Consider the following 12,331-nt stretch of genomic DNA (forward strand, 5'->3'; position numbering starts at 1 on the left):
ATATATTTACTTTTTATGAGGTATATAAGGCACCTTTTCCTCATGATCTGGTGTCTGTAGCTGTACACAATATATGTCAAATATTTTTTGTATAAAAAGCTTTAATTTTGGTTTTGAAACGAACAGGATGTGTGTGTGTTTGTTAAGAGCTGATCAATATTATAGAAGTTTACTGACATGGAAGACTTCTACACCGCTATTAGTGGACAGATTCATGCGCCACAAGCATAAGAACAACAAAATATATATTTTTAAGCACAGGAACATTTGATTAAAAAAACAAACCAAAAAATTCTATATATACTTTAATTAAATGGTATATTTTAGCTGCAACTAAAAAGAAAAAAAAAAGTCTCTTTTTTGATAAATGAGAACTGTAATTAAAGAATCCTCTCTTGGGGCCCGATAATAAAAATTTCAAAAAGATGGCAAAAAACAAGATCAATTATCAAAGAAAATGGGCTGTCCCTGCGAGTGGTGAGATGTCTCCCATATAATTAATGAGAGCTCTCTGCTAGGTGCAAGTTTGAATGAAGGACGAACAGGGAGAACCCGGCATATGTTTAAACGTGAATATTATGCCTAATATGAATCAAAATATGCTGCATAGGTTAGTGTTTTGAGTATTTTAATAAAAGCTCGCCACCTGTTAACTGGCAAAAAAAACCAGTGAGATCTGTAGGGCAAAAATGTTTAGATAATTACGCAGGGATTTGAGAGATAATCTCATACATGACCATGGAAGGCCCATCTTCAGCCCATTTTACCAAAAAACAATAATTACACTTTATATTTTATAAGAACAAATTTACATGCTTTTTGTGCACATCCATTGTACGTAAATTACGATTTACGCTGTGCATATTTCATTTACGATTTATTCTTCTGTGAATTACATACAAATTTTTACGTTTTTGATAATATATGATTTTTAGTGAACAATAAAGAAAATTTTACAGCGTATTTTTGTATGAATAGTAAATTAAGAATTTCATAGTGCACTTTTGCAATATATACATCTTCTCCCCATTTGAAAATGCAGTATAGGCCCCTTAGCGAGATGCCCTGTTTCCAGTGTAAAGAGTGGCTTTAGATCTTTTCACCAGGGAACTAAAAGTACTAGTGAGCATTCTTTAATGATCTTGTCAGCCCAGAGACCTTTAGATCATTGGGCCCTTGGTATTTAGTTATTTTATGGCACCTGTTGACTAAAACCAATGGGGCCCAAACACATTTTGCAAGATGTAGCAACATTCCTGGTGTTAGGATTATCCTTGCTTAAAAAGTACAGCACAAATCCTTCTTAGATACATGTACTCAGCATGACTGGTTTTACCTTTCTGATTATCAGAGAAGATGTTCTCACCTGGTCAGTGCACCAAACCCATGTGGCCAAAATTGTTAGACCAAAGATAAGTCCTGGCCATGGAAGGTCCCCAGTGATTGGATCTCTCAACATGTGGAAGGCATCGGAACGGGGCAAGTGACATGTAGTGTTAGGAACAATTATTTTGGGTATTGCCGTCATGTACTTCTCCTCTAGTCCTGGATACCAACCGATTTCATTAAAAGCTGTGACAGGCATCAAACAAGATGGATAATATGAGTTAGCCCTGTCGTATCCTCAGCCACAAGCCCTGCACTGCTTATTTATAGGTGAAGTGTGCTGACAAGACATTTACATATTCCATTACATTTTACTTAAAATAGTGAGGTATGGAAGAAATCACTTATAAAGATACCATCCTTACTAGAGATAAAGATGTTACTATATTCCCTGTATTGGCCATCACATTGAATTGTAAGCCAGGTTTGTGCCACACGATTCCCACGTTTATCTTTAGGGAGATATCTGGAAAAATTATCTTATTGTTTGTGCAAAAAAAGTTGGACAAAATGACAAAATGACTGTAAACCAGCAAATCTAATTAATATCTAAACTGATCAAACAAAGAAGTAAATAAATAATTGTGTAGTCTATTTGCACATCCAAACTGAAAGACTTGATTTTCTCCAAAAATCCTCAGTACACAGCATTACCCCTGAAGCAGGGATTCTGAGTAAACACATGCAAGTGAGACTCACAGGACCTGATATTTTTTCTTATCCAATTTGTTTAAAAGGACAGTCAACTCAATTTTTTTTATTATTTAAAAAGATAAATAATTCCTTTATTACCCATTCCCCAGTTTTGCACAACCAACACTATTATATAATAGTAATATGTGATTACCTTGTATCTAAGGCTCTGCAGACTGCCCCCTGATCACATGACTTTGTATTTATTATCTATTGACTTGCATTTTATCCAATTAGTGCAGTGTCTTCCACAACCCACGTGCGTAAGCACAATGTTGTGAAAAGCAAATAAAAAAGCATCTGATAAGAGGCTGTCTGTAGTGGCTTAGAAACAGGAAGAAATTTAGTGGTTTAAAGGTTATAAAGTATATTATTCAAACAATGTTGGTTGTGCAAAGCTGGGGAATCGGTAGCAAAAGTGTTATCTATCTTTTTAAACAATAGCAATTTTGGTGTTCACTGTCCTTTTAAACACAAGCTCCCTAATTCCAATGCAAAGCTCCACAGGGGCTGATATAGAGCACCCCAAATTCACTGCTGGGCACTTGGTTTGCTCTCAGTGATACTGACCACCATGAATAAGACTTCTGGGTGCTGTTTAGTGAAGCTAGTTAGGTGACCTGTAACATTATATAGGTTATAAAAGGTTAGAGATAAAGATCTTCACTATAATAAGACTGAGAAAGTTTATTTATCAAAAAGAGATTCTCAACATACAACCTTTTTGTTTTCTATACAGAGCAGAGGACAAAACAAAATTACTTTAAAACGTTTTATGAACTATGTTTTGCATAGAACATGATGTACTCACATATAAACATAAGGACAAAAGCTCCAATTACCATGATGACAGTCTGCAGAGTATCTGTGTAAATCACGGCTGTCAACCCACCTGCAAGAACAAATATCAGCTAATGACTTACTGAACTCTTCACTGTGGGACACAATGAGTTAATAACAACCCTCTTTTCATGGAGGATGGACAGTATAAGGAACATTAAAGTGTTAAATATATTATATAGCTACATATAAGTGCTGTATTGCAAAATATCTGCATTCAAAAGAAACGCTGCTCAAAAGATGCTGCTGTTCATTCAGTGAGTACACCCCTCACATTTTTGTAAATATTTTATTATATCTTTCCATGTAACAACACTGAAGAAATTACACTTTGCTACAATGTAAAGTAGTGAGTGTACAGCTTGTATAACAGTATAAATTTGTGTGGCCACCATTATTTTCTAGCACTGGAGTCCTCTTCCACTCCTCCATGACAACATCATGGAGCTGGTGGATGTTAGAGACCTTGTGCTCCCCCACATTCCATTTGAGGATGCCCACAGATGTTCAATAGGGTTTAGGTCTGGAGACATGCTTGGCCAGTCCATCATCCTTTACCCTCAGTTTCTTTAGCAAGGCAGTGGTCGTCTTGGAGGTGTGTTTGGGGTCTTTATCATTTTGGAATACTGCCCTGCGGTCTCCGAAGGGAGGGGATCATGCTCTGCTTCAGTGTGCCACAGTACATGTTGGCATTCATGGTTCCCTCAATGAACTGTAGCTCCCCAGTGCTGGCAGCACATATGCAGGCCCAGACCATTACACTCCCACCACCATGCTTGACTGTAGGCAAGACACACTTGTCTTTGTGCTCCTCACCTGGTTGCCGCCACACACGCTTGACACCATCTGAACCAAATAAGTTTATCTTGGTCTCATCGGACCACAGTACATTGTTCCAGTAATCGATGTCCTTAGTCTGCTTGTCTTCAGCAAAACTGTTTGCAGGCTTTCTTGTGCATCATCTTTAGAAGAGGCTTCTTTATGGGATGACAGCCATGCAGACCAATTTGATGCAGTGTGCGGCGTGTGGTCTGAGCACTGACTGGCTGACCCCCCACCCCTTCAACCTCTGAAGCAATGCTGGCAGCACTCATACATCTATTTCTCAAAGACAACCTCTGGATTTGATGCTGAGCACTTGCACTCAACATCTTTGGTCGACCATGGCAAGGCCTGTTCTGTGTGGAACATGTCCTGTGAAAACGCTGTATGGTCTTGTCCACCATGCTGCAGCTCAGTTTTAGGGTCTTGGCAATCTTCTTATAGCCTAGGCTATCTTTATGTAGAGCAACAATTCTTTTTTTCAGATACTCAGAGAGTTCTTTGCCATGAGGTGCCATGTTGAACTTCCAGTGACCAGTATGAGAGAGTGTGAGAGTGATAACACCACATTTAACACACCTGCTCCCCATTCACAACTGAGCAGGGGCGTAATATGGCCTAGGCCAACAAGGCCGGTGCCTAGGGCAGCAGATTTGGGAGGGGCAGCACGTTTGCCCTATCCTTGCCTTATCCTACACCTTAATTTTTCAATAAAACGTTTATTTAACACTACAGAATCTTACTGTACATGTTTCTCGATCTCCAATACACTCTTTGAGCTTACAAATTAACACTTATAATTAGAGTCAAAATATAAAAATAAAAAAAACTTGTTGTGCACTGCACCACTGTGTACTACTACTGATGATCTATCATCTGGGAATCTACACTTGACTCAACTAAATTAGATATTAAATAATAAATATAATTTTACATTTATCATCTATCTAGTAAGTAACTCTATGGGGTCCATTTATCAAGCTCCAGATGGAGCTTGAGGGCCCATGTTTCTGGCGAGCCTTCAGACTCGCCAGAAACACCAGTTATGAAGCAGTGGTCTAAAGACCGCTGCCCCATAACCTGTCTGTCTGCTCTGAGCAGGCTGACAGACATCGCCACAATTCAACCCGATCGAGTACGATTGTGTTGATTGACACCCCCCTGCTGGCGGCTGATTGGCCACAAAAGCTGCTGGCACAATGCTGAATACGGAGAGCGTATTGCTCTCCGCATTCAGCGAGGTCTGTCGGACCTGATCTGCACTGTTGGATCAGGTCCGACAGACCTTTGTTAAATAGGGGCCTATATATCATTAATCCTCTATAATCTATCTACTAGATAGATGATAGAGATAGAGCAGTACGTAGAAGATATTATTTATATATATTTTGGTATCATCATGTTGAATATATTATATTTTACAATTCACTTCACAATACATCCTACAAGCAACTCTTAATGAACATTTATAAATAAAATATATTGTATTATTGTAATAGCTCATGTTATGCGACACAGAAGTTAAAAAAAATAAATAAAAAAAAAATCAGTAAGGCACTTTAAAGTTTTTTTTACAATATTCACTTTATTGCTCACAACTTTGAGCTGTCCCACTGCCACACCACCCCTTGACCACCGCCACAACACTCCCAGATGACTCTCGCACACTCTTCAATCTCTTCCAAAATGGCAGTTTCGTGGGCAATCTCATGTCCTCCCACTGGTCCGCCTCTCATCCTCCCTCTCCCCCTCTGTTTTCATGATGACCTGAAGATTTTTTTATTTATTTTTTAAATTGCGTACTCTCGCGGTTTTAAAACTGCAGCGATTAATCACGGTTTAAAACCGCATCTGCGATTAATCGTGCAGCCCTAATATATACACATATATACATACACACACACACATATTAAGACACATTTATATTATAGCTTATTGCTGCTATACACCATATACCCTTTAACCCTTAAAAAAAAAAAAAAATTATATGAATAATTTATATCACAGTGTATACAGTATACAAGTGTAACACTATTTTAATGTATCTCTATTGTATTTGGCGCAGCTTTTTTTTTATTTCATACCCTTACGCAAGGTCTTCAGTCGCCCTAATCCAACGAGCACAAATTTAGTTTTTGCTCAAACGAAAACGTTTACTTTCAACTTGTAATATGTGTGCAAGTTAGCGCAGACGTGATATTGCTTATTGCGACCTAGGCTAACAATAGTGTACCACTTATAATCTAGCCGTTTATAAGAATAGCACTGTGGTTATTTCCTGCCTCCATCCATAAGATAGCTTTCACTGCATTCCAGTGCTGACCTGTTTGCATATGTGCAGTAACTCTTCTTCAGATACCTGCAGTGTACCCTAGGTTCCATAATGCCAGCAGAAAGGTGCATTAAATGTATTTAGTGTCCCTTTAATATACCTGGAATAAGTAAGCTTTGGCCTTAAATACAGGAAATAAATCTTCAAGAACTAAGAATATGGAAACTAGCTATATTAATGGGTCCTTAGTGAGGTACTTAGATTAGCAATAGTCACCCAGGGTATTGGGGTAATTTGTAGTATCACTGTTTTTATATGAGGGTTTTCATAATTACAAGTTTTGTTTTAATTTTACTGAAACTACTGTATAATATAACACATGGATTCTTTATTTACATGTTTTTATAAACTTGTATAACATTTAGATGTTCGAATTGTATTGCTAATGATACAAGGGTCTTTGGATGTATAAAATACTGGTGATCCAAAGCAAAATGCCATTTTTGTAATTGCATTAAAATGCTTCTAAGCATCTAAAAAGAACAAACAAGATTAGCCTTTTCTTTAATGTGTAAGTGCTGCCATTTACAGTTAGTCTTGAAAGAAAGGGATTCATTATAAAACCTGATTTCTGTGGATACTTTCACTATATCTCTAATGACAACACATTCTATACTAGGGCAGAAAGAATAAAAGCTTTGTGTTTGTGAAATGGTTGTTGTCAATAACCGATTGACACAAGTGACCTTTATCATTGCTTAATAACCGAACACAAACAACAAAAGCTCCATTTATTAAATAACTGTTGTGTTTGGTCTGCCTTGCTGTAGCTGTGCCATGCTTTGTTGTTATGTATTTATTGGCTTCATGCCAGTTAGGGCACATGACAATGCCATTTGGCACCAAAAAAAAGATTCTCTCACTAACGTTTAGAATAAAGTCTATTTTTTAGTGGCCAAAATGTCATACATACAGGGTGGATAAGCAGTTAAAAAAATGTATTTACCAAATATTATCCGGTGGGAAAGAGACATAATTAATATCCATTTTTTTTAAAAAAAATTTTTGGAAAACGACATGTTATGTACCAGTTACAGAGCAGATGTATGTTATAAACCTATTGGCTTAGAGTACAAGTGGCGCACTATTGATAGAACCATGTTCGCTATCAATATTGCGGCCTCACGCTCAATCTGGTGTTACAAGTCAATAGTAAATATTATAGTCCCCTATCCTTTCAATGGACATCACTCAAATTACAAGTTGTGAGTCATATGGTATATGACAAGGTGTTTGACTGGGAAGAACTCAAGGTGCATATATACTGTATATGTGTGTATGTTTGTACGTCTAAGTATAAATGTATATAATGTCATACACAAAAAATAAATTATATATATATATATATATATATATATATATACACACACACATTTACATACATACACACACACACACACACACATTATTTATATATATATATACACACACATATACATACATATACACACACTATATATATATTTATATATATATATATATATATATATATATATATATACACACACAGTATATACACACACACATATACATACATATACACATATTTGAGCCCTTCCCAGTCAAACACCTTGTCATACACATATACTTGGGAGTTTGTGACTTAACCTATGTGTTTAACCCTTTTCCTAGAGTTCAACACAAATATCTTAGGTCAGTAATGCAAAAATGAGAAATTAGCACATCCTTATTGCATCAGAGTCTCCCTTTAACTTTTGGGACAAAGCAAGTAAAAACTCAGTCTGTTGAAATGGTTAAGACCTTGATGAATATATACAAATATATCATATTCCTATATAATCAAGTACTCCTGTGTAATATGTTATATGATCAATGTTTGCTATAAAAGCAAAAAGTTGACCCATGATAATCATTTGGAGAATTGTACAATAGATTGTGTATTCTTTAATAAAGTAAAATAGCATTTGCTGTGTGGTTTCTTAAGCATTGCAGACAGAAGTGTACTTAGCATCTAGTGTCCATATCCTCCACATGGACAAACCCTCAATATTGTACAAGAGAATTACCAGCCACTGTGTAGATGGCCGTCACCACCAGCAGTAAGACTGTTGACAAATAGATGTTCCAGCCTAGAGACATCTGGATAAACAGCGCCCCAGAGAAGATATCTGTCTGGAAAAAAAGGCCAATCAGAAATAGTTTGATAAGGCTCCAGTTCTAGTGATTTCCTTTCCCACCACATAACTAGAATTGTATTAATGACCTGATGATATACTCTGCTTTGGTGAGATTACCATAGAAGTTGCATCACTACTGCAAGGACCCTCAAATCATTTTAGAAAGGCAAATTTTAGCTTGAGTGCTGTTTTTCTCACTATACAGGGTTCTGAATATGAAGCACACACACCTATTCTATATTGCAATATAATACTTAAAAACTTCCAAAGATTTTTGTTAATCTTCTTCATGCTGGCAAATTTTTGCTATTTTAGTATCCCAGTGGAGACAGCAGCCCGCCCTAAATATAATAAGCGTCATTATACCCTAATTGTACAATAGCAAATAATGTTTTGGTCAGCAGACCTTAAAGGGACATTATACACTAGATTTTTCCGTGCATATATGTTTTGTAGATGATCCATTTATATAGCCCGTCTGGGTGTGTTTTTGTAACAATGTATAGTTTTGCTTATTTTTAAATATCATTGTGCTGATTTTCGGACTCCTTTACAAGCCCAAAAGTTTTATATGTATACTGAAGTATTAAGACTTCAGACTGTGGCCCCTAGTTATCAAGCCGTCAACCTCAAATATGCTGGAATTCCGCAGCGTATTTGAGGTGAGGCTGATTCGCCTAAGTTATGAAGCCCTACAGACCGGCAAAAGTAGAATCTGGTGACGTAAGCATCGATCCGCCGGACTCAGTCCGACACAGATCGATTCTTACGTCACTCCAGAAGTTCCGAACGCAAGTTCGGCACAATCTGACTACTTTTGGGAGTTATCAAAATCCCAGCAGGTACGCTCGGCACTTTTACGGCCCAGCGTACCTGGTTTTCAATCCGCCGCCCTGGAGGTGGCGGATCCCATAGGAATCAATGGGAGTCAGAAAATAGCGAAAGTTCAAGTTCGCTGCTGCCTGACATCCCATTCATTCCTATGGGAGGTGTGTACACCTAACACCCTAACATGTACCCCGAGTCTAAGCACCCCTAATCTGCCCCCCTACACCGCCGCCACCTATATTAAACATTTTAACTCCTAAACCGCCGCTCCCGGCCACTGCCTCCACCTACATAATACCTATTAACCCCTATCCTGCCCCCCTATACCGCTGCCACCCCTAATAAATGTATTAACCCCTATCCTGCCGCTCCCGGACCCCGCCACAACAAAATAAATAGTTTAACCCCTAAACCGCCGCTCCCGGACCCCGCCACAACCTATATTAAACTTATTAACCCCTAATCTGCCCCCCCTACACCGTCGCCACCTATAATATTTTTATTAACCCCTATCCTGCCCCCCCTATACCGCCGCAACCTATAATAAAATTATTAACCCCTAAAGCTAAGTCTAACCCTAACCCTAACACCCCCCTAAATTAAATCTAATTTAAACCTAACTAAATAAATTAACTCTTATTAACTTAATTATTCCTATTTAAAGCTAAATACTTACCTGTAAAATAAACCCTAAACTAGCTACAATGTAACTAATAGTTACATTGTAGCTATTTTAGGATTTATTTTTATTTCACAGGCAACTTTCAATTTATTTTAACTAGGTAGAATAGCTATTAAATAGTTATTAACTATTTAATAGCTACCTAGCTAAAATAAAGAGAAATTTACCTGTAAAATAAAAACTAACCTAAGGTACAATTACACCACACTACACTATCATTAAATAAATTAATCCTATTTAAAACTAAATACTTACCTGTAAAATAAAGCCTAAAATAGCTACAATGTAATTAATAATTACATTGTAGCTATTTTAGGGATCCAATCAGCCAATCAGATTGAGCTCGCATTCTATTGGCTGTTCCGATCAGCCAATAGAATGCAAGCTCAATCTGATTGGCTGATTGGATCAGCCAATCGGATTGAACTTGAATCTGATTGTCTGATTCCATCAGCCAATCAGATTATTCCTACCTTAATTCCGATTGGCTGATAGAATCCTATCAGCCAATCGGAATTTGAGGGACACCATCTTGGATGACGTCATTTAAAGGAACCTTCATTCGTCGGGAGTTCGTCGTGGAGGAAGGATGTTCTGCGTCGGCGGGATGAAGATGGAGCCGGAAGAAAGAAGATTGAAGATGCCGCTTGATAGAAGTCTTCAGCCTGATGGAAGACCTCTTCAGCCCCCGCTTGGATGAAGACATCGCCCGGATTGGATGAAGAATTCGGCTCGGCTGAGTGAAGACGACTCAAGGTAGGATGATCTTCAGGGGGGTAGTGTTAGGTTTATTTAAGGGGGGTTTGGGTTATAGTAGGGGTGTGTGGGTGGTGGGTTTTAATGTTGGGCGGGGTTGTATTTTTATTTTACAGGCAAAAGAGCTGTTTTCTTTTGGGCATGCCCCGCAAAAGGCCCTTTTAAGGGCTGGTAAGGTAATAGAGCTGGTATCTTTTAAATGTAGAATAGGGTAGGGAATTTTTTTATTTTGGGGGGCTTTGTTATTTTATTAGGGGGCTTAGAGTAGGTGTAATTAGCTTAAAATTGTTGTAATATTTTTATAATGTTTGTAAATTATTTTTTTATTTTTTGTAACTTAGTTCTTTTTTTATTTTTTGTACTTTAGTCAGTGTATTTATTTGTATTTATTTGTAGGTATTTGTATTTAATTTATTTAATGATAGTGTAGTGTTAGGTTTAATTGTAACTTAGGTTAGGATTTATTTTACTGGTACTTTTGTATTTCTTTTAGCTAGGTAGTTATTAAATACTTATTAACTATTTAAAAGCTATTGTACCTAGTTAAAATAAATACAAAGTTACCTGTAAAATAAATATAAACCCTAAAATAGCTACAATGTAATTATTAATTACATTGTAGCTACCTTAGGGTTTATTTTACAGGTAAGTATTTAGTTTTAAATAGGATTAATTTATTTAATGATAGTGTAGTGTTAGGTGTAATTGTAACTTAGGTTAGTTTTTATTTTACAGGTAAATTTCTCTTTATTTTAGCTAGGTAGCTATTAAATAGTTAATAACTATTTAATAGCTATTCTACCTAGTTAAAATAAATTGAAAGTTGCCTGTAAAATAAAAATAAATCCTAAGATAGCTACAATATAATTATTATTTATATTGTAGCTATATTAGGGTTTATTTTAAAGGTAACTATTTAGTTTTAAATAGGATTAATTTAGTTAATAAGAGAAATATTGTTTAGATTTATTTAATTAATATTTAAGTTAGGGGGGTGTTAGGGTTAGTGTTAGACTTAGGTTTAGGGGTTAATAATTTTATTACAGTGGCAGCAGTGTAGGGGGGGCAGGATAGGGGTTAATAAATGTATTATAGGTGGCGACGGTGTAGGGGGGCAGATTAGGGGTTAATAAGTTTAATATAGGTGGGGGCGGGGTCCGGGAGCGGCGGTTTAGGGGTTAAACTATTTATTTAGTTGCGGCGAGGTCCGGGATCCGCAGGATAGGGGTTAATAACTTTATTATAGGTGGCGGCGGTATAGGGGGGCAGAATAGGGGTTAATAGGTATAATGTAGGTGGCGGCGGTGTCCGGGAGCGGCGGTTTAGGGGTTAATACATTTATAAGAGTTGTGGCGGGGTCTAGGAGCGGCGGTTTAGGGGTTAATAACTTTATTTAGTTGCGGGGGGCTCCGGGGGCGCCGGTATAGGGGGTAGAACAGTGTAGTTTAGTGTGTGTGCTTAGTGACAGGCTAGCAATAAAGCTGGGAAAAAGCCAAAGAGCAGCGAGATCGGATGAGTGATAACTCTCACAGTCCGCTGCTCATCGCCCCATACTTGGTGCGCGGCTTTTTGACAGCTTTATTGATAACTTAGGCGAAATTTTTCAGGTCTGCGGCGGCGATGGTAGGCGAGCTTAGGCGGGCGTATTGGGCCGGAAAAGGCAGGTAAAGTAGATGGCTTGATAACTAGGCCTCTGTTTCTGTTTCTATAATGGGTCTTTTCATTTGCAATGGAGGGTCTGCTCTCAGCCTGTTACAGTGGGTGTCCTTGGCGTATCTCATCATCAGTGCTAAATTGAGAGCTTCTAAGTAAGTTTTTAAAAATGTTTTATACTGGATTTTCATATCAGTATGT

General features: G+C 37.5%; 1 protein-coding gene across 1 annotated transcript in view; it reads right to left on the bottom strand.

Annotated features, from left to right (window-relative positions):
- Positions 1-12,331, bottom strand: part of SLC5A9 (solute carrier family 5 member 9) — a 106,719-nt gene that overhangs the window by 49,307 nt on the left and 45,081 nt on the right. Inside the window, exons 5-7 of the mRNA XM_053693503.1 lie at positions 8,101-8,206; positions 2,891-2,971; positions 1,367-1,572 (exon numbers count right to left, since the gene is read on the bottom strand). Coding sequence (XP_053549478.1) covers positions 1,367-1,572; positions 2,891-2,971; positions 8,101-8,206 — 393 coding nt within the window. The remainder of the gene's footprint in view (positions 1-1,366; positions 1,573-2,890; positions 2,972-8,100; positions 8,207-12,331) is intronic.

The sequence above is a fragment of the Bombina bombina genome, chromosome 10 (assembly GCF_027579735.1).
Source record: "Bombina bombina isolate aBomBom1 chromosome 10, aBomBom1.pri, whole genome shotgun sequence".
In the NCBI taxonomy this organism is placed as follows: Eukaryota; Metazoa; Chordata; class Amphibia; order Anura; family Bombinatoridae; genus Bombina; species Bombina bombina.